Source organism: Panicum hallii, chromosome 9 (assembly GCF_002211085.1).
Source record: "Panicum hallii strain FIL2 chromosome 9, PHallii_v3.1, whole genome shotgun sequence".
In the NCBI taxonomy this organism is placed as follows: domain Eukaryota; kingdom Viridiplantae; phylum Streptophyta; class Magnoliopsida; order Poales; family Poaceae; genus Panicum; species Panicum hallii.
The window spans coordinates 58,075,867-58,088,064 of record NC_038050.1 but is presented as its reverse complement, the minus strand read 5'-3'; the positions used below and the strand labels follow the sequence as shown (position 1 = coordinate 58,088,064).

Here is a 12,198-nt window from a genome sequence, read left to right as displayed (position 1 = left end):
TAGATTTCTCAAATTTGTACACTTTAAATTGTTCCAAAAATTAAAATCATTATATTGGATCAACACCAAAATTCAGGTTAATAAATAAATTAAATGAAAATTTCTACACTTTCAGTTATTCCAAAAATCAAAATCATTACATTAGATCAATATCGAAAAATGATGTGGTCGCTATCTTGAAAGATACATCAGCCGGCTTAATGTTGTGGAAAAAGGTGTAGCGGTCGTTGTCTTCAAAGAAGATTCAAAGAAATACAACTCTAGAACTGTTCAAAGTCATATATGAAATTTGTAGCCTTGCTAGTCGCTATGTTAAATTATAATTAAAGAAATGTGACTCGCAGTTCACTTCCAAGTCTCCCCTTTTTGGAACTTTCTTCCCATGGTCCTGATGTTGTAGAATTGTTCAACATCTATCTATAACACCATAAGAATTCAGGTTAAATAAAATTAAGTGAAATTTGAAATTGCTCAATTTTCTACACTTTGAATTAATCCAAAAATTTAAAATTCAATACATTAGATCAAATGGTTTGGTAAATGGAAATTTTCTAAAGTAAAATATCGAGTTAGCAGTAGATGCCCGTATTTTTGAAACTGATGGCAGAGAACATAATTTTGTTAGACCCCGCCTATGAAGGCTGGGCTGAAGCTTATGTTTAAGAAGATGAATTGATCTCCCCCATATGGACAAGTAATTTTTGTAAAAGAATTTACAAATACCTTATAAACAATTTATATGCAGAAGGTGGAACAAATAATTTATTCTGTATTCTAAAAAAATAATAAAATGGCTTTCTCCTAAAACTAAGTCCTAAGATAAACTTGATAAGCCAATTATCATTTTTGTTTCTCTTGAGTAGTATTTAGAGTTTTCTGAGTATGACTTTTAGTTCTTTTATCTAAATCCCTTAGAAAACAACGAGACATTATGTTACAAATATGATGACAACAAATAGGGTCCTTGTCTTTCTCCCAAGTTGCATGTTGATGATGGGACCAAGTTTGCCACATGCTGCAGTATTTGACCGAGTAAGTCATGGGGGGCAATAGTGTGTTGTATACTTGTATATATAGATGTATCAAGTAAAGTCCTTCCTGCCTTGCATATTTGCGATTGTCCAGTCCTGCTAGAAGCTACAGAACCCCAGAATGGCGTTCCTCCCAACCCGAGGCATATCCATCATTACTGTAATACTCTCAGCATTTCTGTTATCAACTAATGCTTTTTCTTCCCATCATGGCAATGGCAGCGAGATGGACCTCTCCACGTTGCTGACTTTCAAGGCTCATCTCTCTGACCCGATTGGAATCCTAGCAAAAAATTGGACAAGCAAGGCATCCTTCTGCGATTGGCTTGGTGTCTCGTGCAGCCTCCGCCACAGGCAGCGAGTTGTCGCTCTGGAACTGTCGGACATACCTCTTTACGGCGAGGTCATCCCTCATCTTGGTAACCTATCTTTCCTCTCCGTCCTCAACCTAACAAATACAAGCCTTACTGGCTCCATCCCACCCGATCTTGGGAGGCTGCATAGGCTTAGATACCTTGATCTTCATCACAATAGTCTTTCGGGTGCCATACCCTCTGCCATCGGTAACCTCACAAATCTTGAGGTTCTAATGCTTGGGAATAATAGCATCTCAGGTGAAATCCCTAAGGAATTAAAGGGTCTAAGAAACATTAGGCACCTAAACTTTCAAAAAAATTCGTTGATAGGTTCAATACCGGTGGATTTATTCAACAACACACCATGGTTAACCTCCCTCAGACTTGGCAATAACAGCTTATCAGGGATGATACCACTCGGTATAGGCTCCCTACCTGTACTTCAAGCTCTTAACTTGCAAGTAAACAAACTCGTTGGGCCGGTACCCCAATCCATTTTCAACATGTCTATGTTGCGACTGCTATATCTTGGTGGTAACAATCTGACAGGACGTATCCCCAATAACAGAAGCTTCAACATCCCCATGCTTGAAATCATCTCCCTTGATTCGAATAATTTTGTGGGTGAAATTCCAACAGGCATTTCTAAAAGCCAAAATCTTGTCGCACTTTCTCTAAACGAGAATTCCTTTGAGGGTACAATACCTACATGGCTGGCAGGACTGCCAGAGCTTTCAATGATATCTATCCGTGGCAATAAGCTATATGGCCCCATCCCAGCTGTTCTGAGCAATCTAACCAATCTTATTATATTGGACCTTGCAGTCTGCAACTTAACTGGAAATATTCCAACTGAACTTGGACAAATAAATCATCTCAACGTATTAGCGCTCACAGAAAATCAATTGACAGGGTCATTTCCTTCGTTTCTTAGCAACTTGTCAGAATTATCTTTCTTATGGCTTGATTCAAATCATTTGACAGGTTTTGTTCCAACTACACTTGGTAGTATAGGAAGTCTTTTATCTGTTTCTTTAGATGACAACCATCTTGAAGGAAATCTTGACTTCCTAACAAGTCTTTCAAACTGTCAACAACTCTACCAACTTGGCATAAGCCTGAACCATTTCACAGGAAGAATCCCTGATTCTATTGGAAATCTGTCTCGCCAGCTAACATTGTTCCTTGCAAATAAAAATAATTTAATTGGTGAGATTCCAGCTTCAATATCCAATTTAAGCAGTTTAACAGGGATAGACTTTTCTGATAACCAATTGAGTAATACTCTTCCATAAACAATGATGGTGATGAAGGAACTCGTTAAAATGTATATTTACAAAAACCGCTTGATTGGAACAATCCCAGCAGAGTTTGGAATGCTTGGGAACCTAGAAAGACTGGACCTCCATGATAATGAACTTTTTGGGCCCATACCAGATGAGCTTGGCAACCTTTCCAAGTTAATATACCTTGATGTATCACAAAACCAACTATCCTCATCTATACCAGAAAGCCTATTCCATGTTCTGGGCCTTGTACAACTTCACCTAAATGAAAACTCATTGAGCAGTGCATTACCAAATAAAATAGGAACCCAACAACAAATAACAATCATCGATGTCTCCAGTAATCACTTGCATGGTAGCCTTCCAGATTCCTTTGGACAATTACAAACACTGATATTCCTAAATCTATCACACAATTTTCTGAATGATTCAATTCCAGATTCATTTTGCAAGCTAACTAGCTTGCAGTCACTGGACCTATCCCACAATGAGTTATCCAGTACCATTCCAATATATTTGGCTCGGTTTCAAGATCTCACCAACTTGAACCTATCATTCAATAAAATGCATGGTCCAATACCAGAAGGCGGCATCTTCACAAACATTACATTCCAATCCTTGATGGGGAACTCAGGTCTGTGTGGTGACTCCCGTTTAGGATTTCCCCCCTGCCCAAGCAACTACCAGTCAACTAATAACAGCCACATCCATAAGTTCTGGATCATCGGTGGCATCATCGGTGTCATCACATTAGTTGGAGTGGGAGTAACCTGTGTGTACATGATACTCCAGAAATGGAAGAAGAAAAAGGTGGCAGTTTCTGTTGGCATGGTTGACATGAACAACCATAGGTTGTTAGTCTCGTATCATGATATTGTTCGCGCCACAAATAACTTTAGTGAAAGCAATTTGTTGGGTGCTGGAACTTTTGGCAAAGTTTACAAGGGTCAACTAAGCGATGGCACGATGGTCGCAATTAAAGTTTTAAACATGCAGTTGGAACAAGCTATTAGAAGCTTTGACATCGAGTGTAATGTGTTGCACATGGTTCGTCACCGCAATTTGATACGCATACTCAACACCTGTTCAAACCTGGACTTCAAAGCCTTGATTCTTCAGTATATGCCTAATGGTAACTTGGAAACACATTTGCTCCCTGAAGCAAGGCAGCATTTGGGATTCCTGAAGAGGTTGGACATTATGTTGGATGTGTCACTAGCAATGGAGTACCTACATTTTGGACATTGTGAGGTTGTCATCCATTGTGACTTAAAGCCAACCAATATTTTATTGGATGACAACATGACAGCACATGTGGCCGACTTCGGAATTGCAAAGCTATTATTCGGTGATGAAAACAGTGTAACTGCAAACTCGCTTGGAACAATAGGATATATGGCCCCAGGTACTTAATACAACTCTACATTTTATATTTTACAAGAAACTTATAGTTGTAACTAATTATTTTAACGCTTGTTTACATAGAGTATGGAACCAATGGAAGGGCATCGCTAAAGACTGATGTGTTTAGCTACGGGGTCATGCTGCTTGAGGTATTCACCGGAAAGAAGCCAACAGATTCAATGTTCGTGGGTGAACTAAATATTAGGCAATGGGTTAATCAAGCATTTCCCGAGGGGCTTATTGACGTTGTGGATGTACGTTTACTGCAGGATCTCCCTGATCCCATGGATGAATTCCTTATGCCAATATTTGAGTTGGGTTTGGTATGCTCGAGTGACATACCTGATTGCAGGCTGACTATGAGAGATGTGGTTGTGGCACTGAACAAAGTAAAGAAGGATTTTGTTTGTTCTACAACATACCAGGATCTCAACTCAAAATAGTGTTCAGAAATATCTATACGCAATGTATATGAATTTGGTAGTTAATTCTAGTTGTCCCACTTTATAGTTTCACATTTTATGCCCTCCACTATATTGTGGCCAGTGGATAGAACTGTTTGCTAGTTCTTTCTGTGGTCCATTGAATTAGAAGTTTGTAATTTTTCTTTGCAACAATGTATTACTGTCCAGAAGCTATGAGTTGGCCGTTTGAAAAATCAACTGCACTCAGCACCGATTAATCTCTCATCTTATGTCGAATACTGAGAACATCAACCAATACCCTTGTGGTAGGAATATTAGTCACAGCAAGCATAAGTTATGCAGTAATTTACATGACCAACAGGTCGACCGGAGTGGCTTTCTGAACAGCAAACGAGGGAGAAAGATGTCAGAACTCAGAAAAAGGATGAGATCATTGATGCGCATGGGGAAAGATGGATATGTACTTTTCTTTAATCCAGAAAGTGAAAACCCCACGAGTGGTCCAGGTGTGCTATGAGTCTGCTTGACTTGATTTTTGTCTTCTTTACTAGTCAATGAATAATGAATACTCCCCTGTTTCTTTTCATTTATTTCTCATTAGTTTAAAACTAAATTAGTACTTCCTCCGTTTTCGAAAGTTTGACGTTTCTTTAACTAAAATTAGTTATAAAAATATTAAACTTTTAAAAACGGAGGAATTAGGAAACAAATAAAAAAACCGACATGGTGAAGAAAAAGGACCTGATTTGGCCAGTTTCTTTATTCTGAAGCCCATTGGATTCATGATTTCAGTCCCAAAACATCCTCTATTGAGAAATAATAACAACATGACCGAACCGCAACCAACTTAAAACTCTACTACTTCCTTCGTCTTAAAATATATGATATTTCTTAGTTTTTACTTCATATGAACTAAGAAACATCATATATTTTGAGACATAGAGAGTATCTCATTTATAATCCTTAGCCGGGTCAAGGAGCATACGACGATGGCGGTGTGGCCTGCAGCGAGCGACAGTCGCCTGGGCAGTGGGCAGGAATAGAAAGGCAGAGTTAGTGGCAGGCAACAGGGCTTGTCGAAGGTCAGAGGTGGAGGAGCATCGGGCAATGGTGTGACAGACATGACGCGTCGCTTGCTCTCGACAAATAATTTACATCTTTAGCAAGTTGATAATATTTTCTGAGAGTGACAAAAAGTTTGTACTCCAATTAGGTGGGATCAAGTTGCATGTTGAGAGAATGCTGTTTTTTAAAGACAATGGAAAAAATCCGACCTTCATCTCAAAAGGCTCCTGACCAACTTATTACAACTCAACCCAATTTAAACACCCAAATTCTCACACATAACAAAACCAGTTCACACAATCAGAACATAAGGCACGCTAAGCTAAAATTCTATTAGAGAACAACCATCCATTATTCTTGTAGACTCGAAGAGATATTGTCTCCAACAAAGTAGCAACGTCCTTGAGCGTTCGGATGTCTTCTTCATGCTTCTGCAGCTGTGCCCACTCCTGGCATCAGTGTGTTCCTTTGAAAAGGACCTGCAAGTAAGAAAATGTACTCTTTTTATCAAGCATCACATCATTTCTGGTTAACCATATTGTCCAACATATGGCAGCCAATCCTACAAAAATTAACCCATCCAACCTCAAAATCCATAACCAAATGTCATGAAATCTACTAGGCATGGAGAAATCGAAGGTAAACTGGATAGCACGTCAAATAAACTTTGCTATATGACAGTCAAAGAAAAGATGTTTGATGGTTTCTTCCTGTGAGCAAAAGGGATATTTTTTGTCTCCTTTCCAATTTCTTCTAAGTAAATTGTCTTTGGTCAACACCACGCCCTTTTTAAGGTACCACAAAAAGATTTTAATTTTCAGGAGTATTTTAGACTTCAAATTGTCCTATCCTGCATCACGTTACCATTACTAATCAAAGTATTATACATTGATTGCACAGAAAAAGCTTTGTTCTTGTTTAACTCTCAAATGAATACATCATGAGTAACATTCAGATTGACTTGTACCACCCTAGAAACCAATTGTAACCATAATGCTCTGATGTTATCATTCAGTCCCCTCCTAAATGAGAGAATGCTTTTTCCAGCTAGATTGCTAAATGTGAAAAGATAACAATGTTATATTCGCAATTGGCAAATTTAGGTAGTTGAGTTAAAGAGCATTGGAAGAGGATATTTTCTACAACTGAGTTAGGAATTTGTTTAAAAAATTACTAAAGTTTCTATTTCATTATTTTTTATTAGGAATTAACTCTATCTATACTAGATCAATGTATTGCTCAAGCAATACAGAGCAAGACTGGGTGCTCCCCCCATGTATCACAGAGACGTTCTGATCCCATCGCCCCTCTACCCTTCCACAAACGCTAGCCACGGCCATCACCGATCAAGATCGTTGCTCGCCAAACAGTACATTATACATATGTAAATGTGTATGTGTGTCTGGTTAATGAATCATTGTATTCTTTAAACTCCTTCAGAATGTCTTATTAAAATCTCTAGAAGATCACAACAGCACCCATATTCTCATCAACTTACAAACTTGACCACAACAACAAGAAGATGTATGACAGCAATTAACAGAGATGACACAATGCTTGTCCCCCTGCGACAATCGGTTAATAATATAAAAACTAAGGCTCCACAATTCACAAACTTTGTAGCCTTGTTTTCCTCGAGCCCTCTAAATACTGAATAAATTCCAGCCACTGTTTTCTGTGGTTGAAACTGTGTAGCTGTCGACAGAAAACTTTTCTTCCAAGTGCCTTCGTAAAAATATCTGCAATCTGGTCTGATGGCGATATGAATCCACATCAAGGCCTTCCCTGCTACTCTCTCTCTCTCTCTCTCTCTCTCTCTCTCTCACACACACACACACACACACACACAGAGACACACGTGTATTTTTGGCACGAAAAATTGGATTAGCTGTGAGGTATGTAGACATTTGTAGACTCTGTAGGTAAGAACTGTATCCGAATTAGTTCAGCTGTAGTATTGTCCAGACATTTGCAGTCTGCCTTTGTGCTTGACCGTGACATAGTAGGCTCTGCTTCCTGGAGTTCCAAGACAGAAGATCATGCCCATATCCAATAGCAGGCCTTGTTAAAGTAACATACTGCAGTGCATCAGCTAAACCTTTATATTGAGCACCATCCATTTCAGAAGCACAATGGGTATTAGAATCAGGATGGAGATGTGTTTTGTTTACTTCTTGCATATTGAAAACAGAGTAGCTGTGGAAGGTAATTTATTGGGAGTGAACCAGTAACCGGTTGAGCTAAAAATTTGTCATTATTTTGAGGACTCGTGGAACTACAAGCCTATCAATTTCCTCGACTGTGGGGAGCTTTAGTTTTGGCGTTACTGAGAATACAAGGGGATAAAATTTGTGTCATCTTTTTATGGTAAGAGCCTAACTTCATCAAAGTATTGGTTTTGCTGTAATCTTTATGAGGAATTAGAGAAGTCACCGTTGTACATATTTAAAAAAAAATAGTGGAAATTTAAGTGGACCATTTGACCTGTCATTAATACTCTTCAAATTGAGGAGGTTTTCCATATAGATCATTTTGCTACTTATGCATGTTGCGATTTTTTCTACTGCAAGGTTGTTAGTCGATGTTATCCAAATTACTCAGCATAACATTAGTAGTTAATTGGTGCCAATTGCATCTGATTTTTCCAACAGCCAATTCATAGCATCTGTGCAATAAAATATCATTACAAAGACAAGTTAGGCCCATGAAAAGGACTAGCAAACACTTCTATCTTCCTGCCACAATAAATTGGAGGGCTATAAAGTGTGATGACAAACGAGCTACTTAATTCATACATATTACTTATAGATATTTCTAAAAACTAGCATCACTTCATATCTTGATTGTTGTAGAACAAACATAATCCTTCTTTATCTTGTTCAGTGTCACAACCACATCACTCATAGTCAATCTGTTATCAGGGACGTCACTGGTGCATAGCAAACCCAAGTCAAATATTGGCACAAGGAATTTATCCATGGGATGAGGGAGATCTTGCAATAAATAAACATCCACAACGTTAATAAGCCTTTGTGGAAACGCTTCATTAACCCATTGCCTGACATTTAGTCCCCCCATGAACATTGCATCCGTTGGTTTTTTTCCAGTGAATACCTCAAGAAGCATGATCCCGTAGCTGAACACATCACTCCTTGTTGATGCTCTTCCATTAGATCCATACTCTGGAATAAAGAAACAGGAGGACAATCAGTAACAATAGATGTCTTAAAAAGTATAAAAATCTAGAGTTGCATTAAGTACCTGGTGCCATGTATCCTATGGTTCCAAGTGAGCTTGCAGTTACACTATGTTCATCACCGAATATTAGTTTCGCTATTCCAAAATCTGCCACATGAGCTGTCATGTTTTCATCTAATAAAATATTTGTCGGTTTCAAGTCACAATGGATGACAACCTTGCAGTGTCCATAATGTAGGTACTCCATTGCTAGTGACACATCCAACATAATATCCAACCTCTTTAGGAATCCCAAACATTGTTTGGTTTCAGGGAGCAAATATGTTTCCAAGTTACCATTAGGCATATACTCAAGAATCAATGCTTTAAAGTCTTGATTTGAACAGGTGCTGAGTATCCTTATCAAATTGCGGTGTCGGGCCATGCGCAACACATTACACTCGGCGTCAAAGCTTGTGATAGCTTGCTCTAGCTGCATGTTTAAGACTTTTATTGCAACCATCATGCCGTCACTCAGTTGGCCCTTGTAAACTTTGCCAACAATTCCACTACCCAACAGATTGCTTTCACTAAAGTTATCTGTGGCACGAACAATCTCATGGTATGAGACTAACAACCTATGGTCCTTTATGTCAACCACACTAATAGAATCTGCCACCAGTTTCCTCTTCCATTTCCTTATTATCATGTACATGCAAATTACTCCCACTCCAACTAATGTAACGACACCAATGATCCAGAATTTAAGATTGTGCCTGTTCTTAGTTGAGTGGTAGTTGCTTGGACAAGGGAGAAAACCTAAAAGGGAGGCACCACACAGACCTGAGTTTCCCATCAAGGATTTGAATGTGATGTTTGTGAAGATACCACCTTCTGGTATCCTACCATATAGCTTATTGAATGACAGGTTCAGACCGGTGAGATCTTGAAACTGAGTCAAATATGCTGGAATGGTACCAGAGATCTCATTGTGAGATAGGTCCAATGATTTCAAGCTTGCTAATTTGCTAAATGATTCTGGAATTGCATTATTTAGAAAATTGTTTGATAGATTTAGAAAGGTTAGTGTTTGCAGTTGTCCAAGGGAATCAGGCAGGCTACCATTCAAGTGGTTACTGGAGACATCAATGATGTTTATTTGTAACAGAGTTCCTATTTTTTCTGGCAATACACCACTCAACATATTTTGATGTAGGTCAAGTTGTACAAGACCCTTCACATGGAATATGCTTACTGGTATAGATGAGGATAGTTGGTTCTGAGATACATCAAGGTATAATAACTTCGAGAGATTGCCAAGATCATCTGGTATGGGGCCAGAGAGTTGATTATCATGGAAGTCTAGTCTTTCAAGGTTCCTAAGCACTCGTAGCTCTGCTGGGATTGTCCCGAAGAAGTGGTTTCTTTGAAGGTACATTATAACGAGTTTCCCCATCACCATCATTGTTTTGGGGATAGTGCCCCTTAGTTGGTTTCCAGAAAAGTCTATCCATGTTAAACTGCTCAAATTGCATATAGAAGGGGGAAGCTTACCGACTAAATTGTTTCTATCTGCAACTAACCATGTTAGCTCACGAGAGAGATTTCCAACAGAATCAGGGATAGCTCCAGTGAAATGGTTCTCCCCTATGCCAAGTTGGGAGAGTTGTCTACAGTTCGAAAGACTTGCCAGGAAGTTAAGATTACCATCAAGGTTGTTCTCATCCAGAATAACTGATAGAAGGTTTCCTGTACTACCAAGTGTCATTGGGACAGAGCCTGTCAAAAGATTCCCATCAAGCCATAGGAAAGATAATTCTGACAGGTTGCTGGTGAACGAAGGAAATGGTCCACTTAGCTGGTTTTGTTGGAGCGACAGTAACTTGAGTTTATGCAGTTGTTCAAAGCCATGTGGAATTTTTCCTGATAAATTACCGTATGAGAGGTCCAATTGAACAAGATTGGTTAGATTGCTCAGAGCAGCTGGGATAGGGCCATGGAGTTTATTATCAGCTAAATATATCACTGCAAGTGCTGGCAGTTTCGCTAGCCATGTATGTATCATACCCTCAAAAGAATTCACCGATAGAGAAAGTACCTCAGGATTTTGGCATTGGGAAAGGCCCGCTGGAATTTTGCCTGTGAAATTGTTCATATGGAGGGTCATGATTTCAAGCATGGGGAGGCTAACGCTTGTGTTACCAGGAATAGGTCCTATCAGATGATTATTCCCAAGATACAATAGTTGTAACATAGACATGTTGAAGATGGATGGTGGTACCTGCCCAAGGAGCATGTTTGCCTGCAAGCCAAGAACCTGAAGCACGGGCAGGGAGCCTATACGATGCGGTATCATCCCTGACAAGCTGTTATTGTCGAGTCTGAGATAGTTCAACCATGGAGTGTTGTTGAACAAATCCATTGGTATAGAACCTGTCAACAAATTCATTTGAAAGTCTATGTGCCTAATGTTTCGCAAACTCTGTAATTCCTCAGGGATTTCCCCTGAGATGCTATTATTCTGTAGTACAAGAACCCTGAGACTGGTGAGGTTGCCGATGGCAGAGGGAATGGTGCTTGAAAGACTATTGTCACCAAGAACAAGGTATTGTAACCTTCGCAACCTCCCAGGATCGGGAGGGATGGAACCGGTAAGGCCTGTGTTTGTCAGGTTGAGGACAGAGAGGAAAGAGAGGTTACCAAGATGAGGAATGACCTCGCCGTGAAGAGGCAAGTCCGGCAGCTCCAGAGCCACAACTCGCTGCCGGTGGTGGTGGCTGCACGAGACACCAAGCCAGTGGCAGAAGGATGTCTCGTTTGTCCAATTTTTAGCCAGGATTCCGGTCGGATCAGATAGTTGAGCCTTGAAGGTAAGCAAGGTAGAGAGGTCGATGTCGCTGCCGTTTCCATGTTCATCGGAAGAAAAGGCATCACTAGTAGATAATAGGAGTGTTGAGAGTGTTACAATACTGATGGAGATGCGTGAGGTTGGGAGCAGCGGCATTGCACGGTGCTCAAAGGTTGCTCCTGGCCGTACTGGACAAAAGGAAAGATGAAAGAGCAAGGAAATTCCTTGATGCAATTGCTATATACGCGCCACATCATATACTCGGTCAAAGTCAGATTGAATTATGTATGTCGTGAATTTCATTTTCTGGACTTCATTGTGCAAGATGGGAACCCTGTTTGTTGTGATCATTTTTGTCATCGCTATGACTTTTATACACCGACTTCTTAGACTCTAGAATTTCTTCCTTGATGCAATTACTTCAAGACAGTGACTACTGCGACACCTTGAATTCCGCATTCAGCAGACTGATGCCATCCAGCACATAGCCTTATCTTTCAAGACAGCCACTGCACACCATTTCTTTTTTCTTTGCTGTTGCTCCATATTACACACACCGTACCCTTATCTTCCACTCGTGCCTGCATGTTATCGCCAATAAATGTG

General features: G+C 39.7%; 3 protein-coding genes across 5 annotated transcripts; 2 read left to right on the top strand and 1 right to left on the bottom strand.

Moving 5' to 3' along the window:
• The first annotated feature begins 1,116 nt into the window (after positions 1–1,116).
• LOC112876470 (LRR receptor-like serine/threonine-protein kinase GSO1) lies at positions 1,117–2,711 on the top strand. The gene has a single exon (XM_025940590.1). The coding sequence runs from the start codon at positions 1,153–1,155 to the stop codon at positions 2,680–2,682; it is 1,530 nt and encodes a 509-aa protein (XP_025796375.1). The 5' UTR covers positions 1,117–1,152; the 3' UTR covers positions 2,683–2,711.
• LOC112876469 (probable LRR receptor-like serine/threonine-protein kinase At3g47570) lies at positions 2,558–4,560 on the top strand. The gene is made up of 2 exons (XM_025940589.1): positions 2,558–4,078; positions 4,159–4,560. The coding sequence occupies exons 1-2, from the start codon at positions 2,686–2,688 to the stop codon at positions 4,518–4,520; spliced, it is 1,755 nt and encodes a 584-aa protein (XP_025796374.1). The 5' UTR covers positions 2,558–2,685; the 3' UTR covers positions 4,521–4,560.
• A 3,622-nt stretch (positions 4,561–8,182) lies between these two features.
• LOC112878164 (probable LRR receptor-like serine/threonine-protein kinase At3g47570) lies at positions 8,183–11,789 on the bottom strand. 3 transcript variants are annotated; one of them, XM_025942588.1, is made up of 3 exons: positions 8,829–11,789; positions 8,682–8,749; positions 8,183–8,496 (listed from the first exon to the last, which is right to left on the bottom strand). In XM_025942588.1, the coding sequence occupies exons 1-3, from the start codon at positions 11,746–11,748 to the stop codon at positions 8,494–8,496; spliced, it is 2,991 nt and encodes a 996-aa protein (XP_025798373.1). In that variant the 5' UTR covers positions 11,749–11,789; the 3' UTR covers positions 8,183–8,493. The 3 variants fall into 3 exon arrangements, with proteins under 3 accessions (XP_025798373.1, XP_025798372.1, XP_025798374.1); XM_025942587.1 differs by having other exon boundaries at positions 8,183–8,749; XM_025942589.1 differs by lacking the exons at positions 8,183–8,496; positions 8,682–8,749 and having other exon boundaries at positions 10,745–10,883; positions 11,026–11,789.
• Between the last annotated feature and the right edge of the window lie 409 nt (positions 11,790–12,198).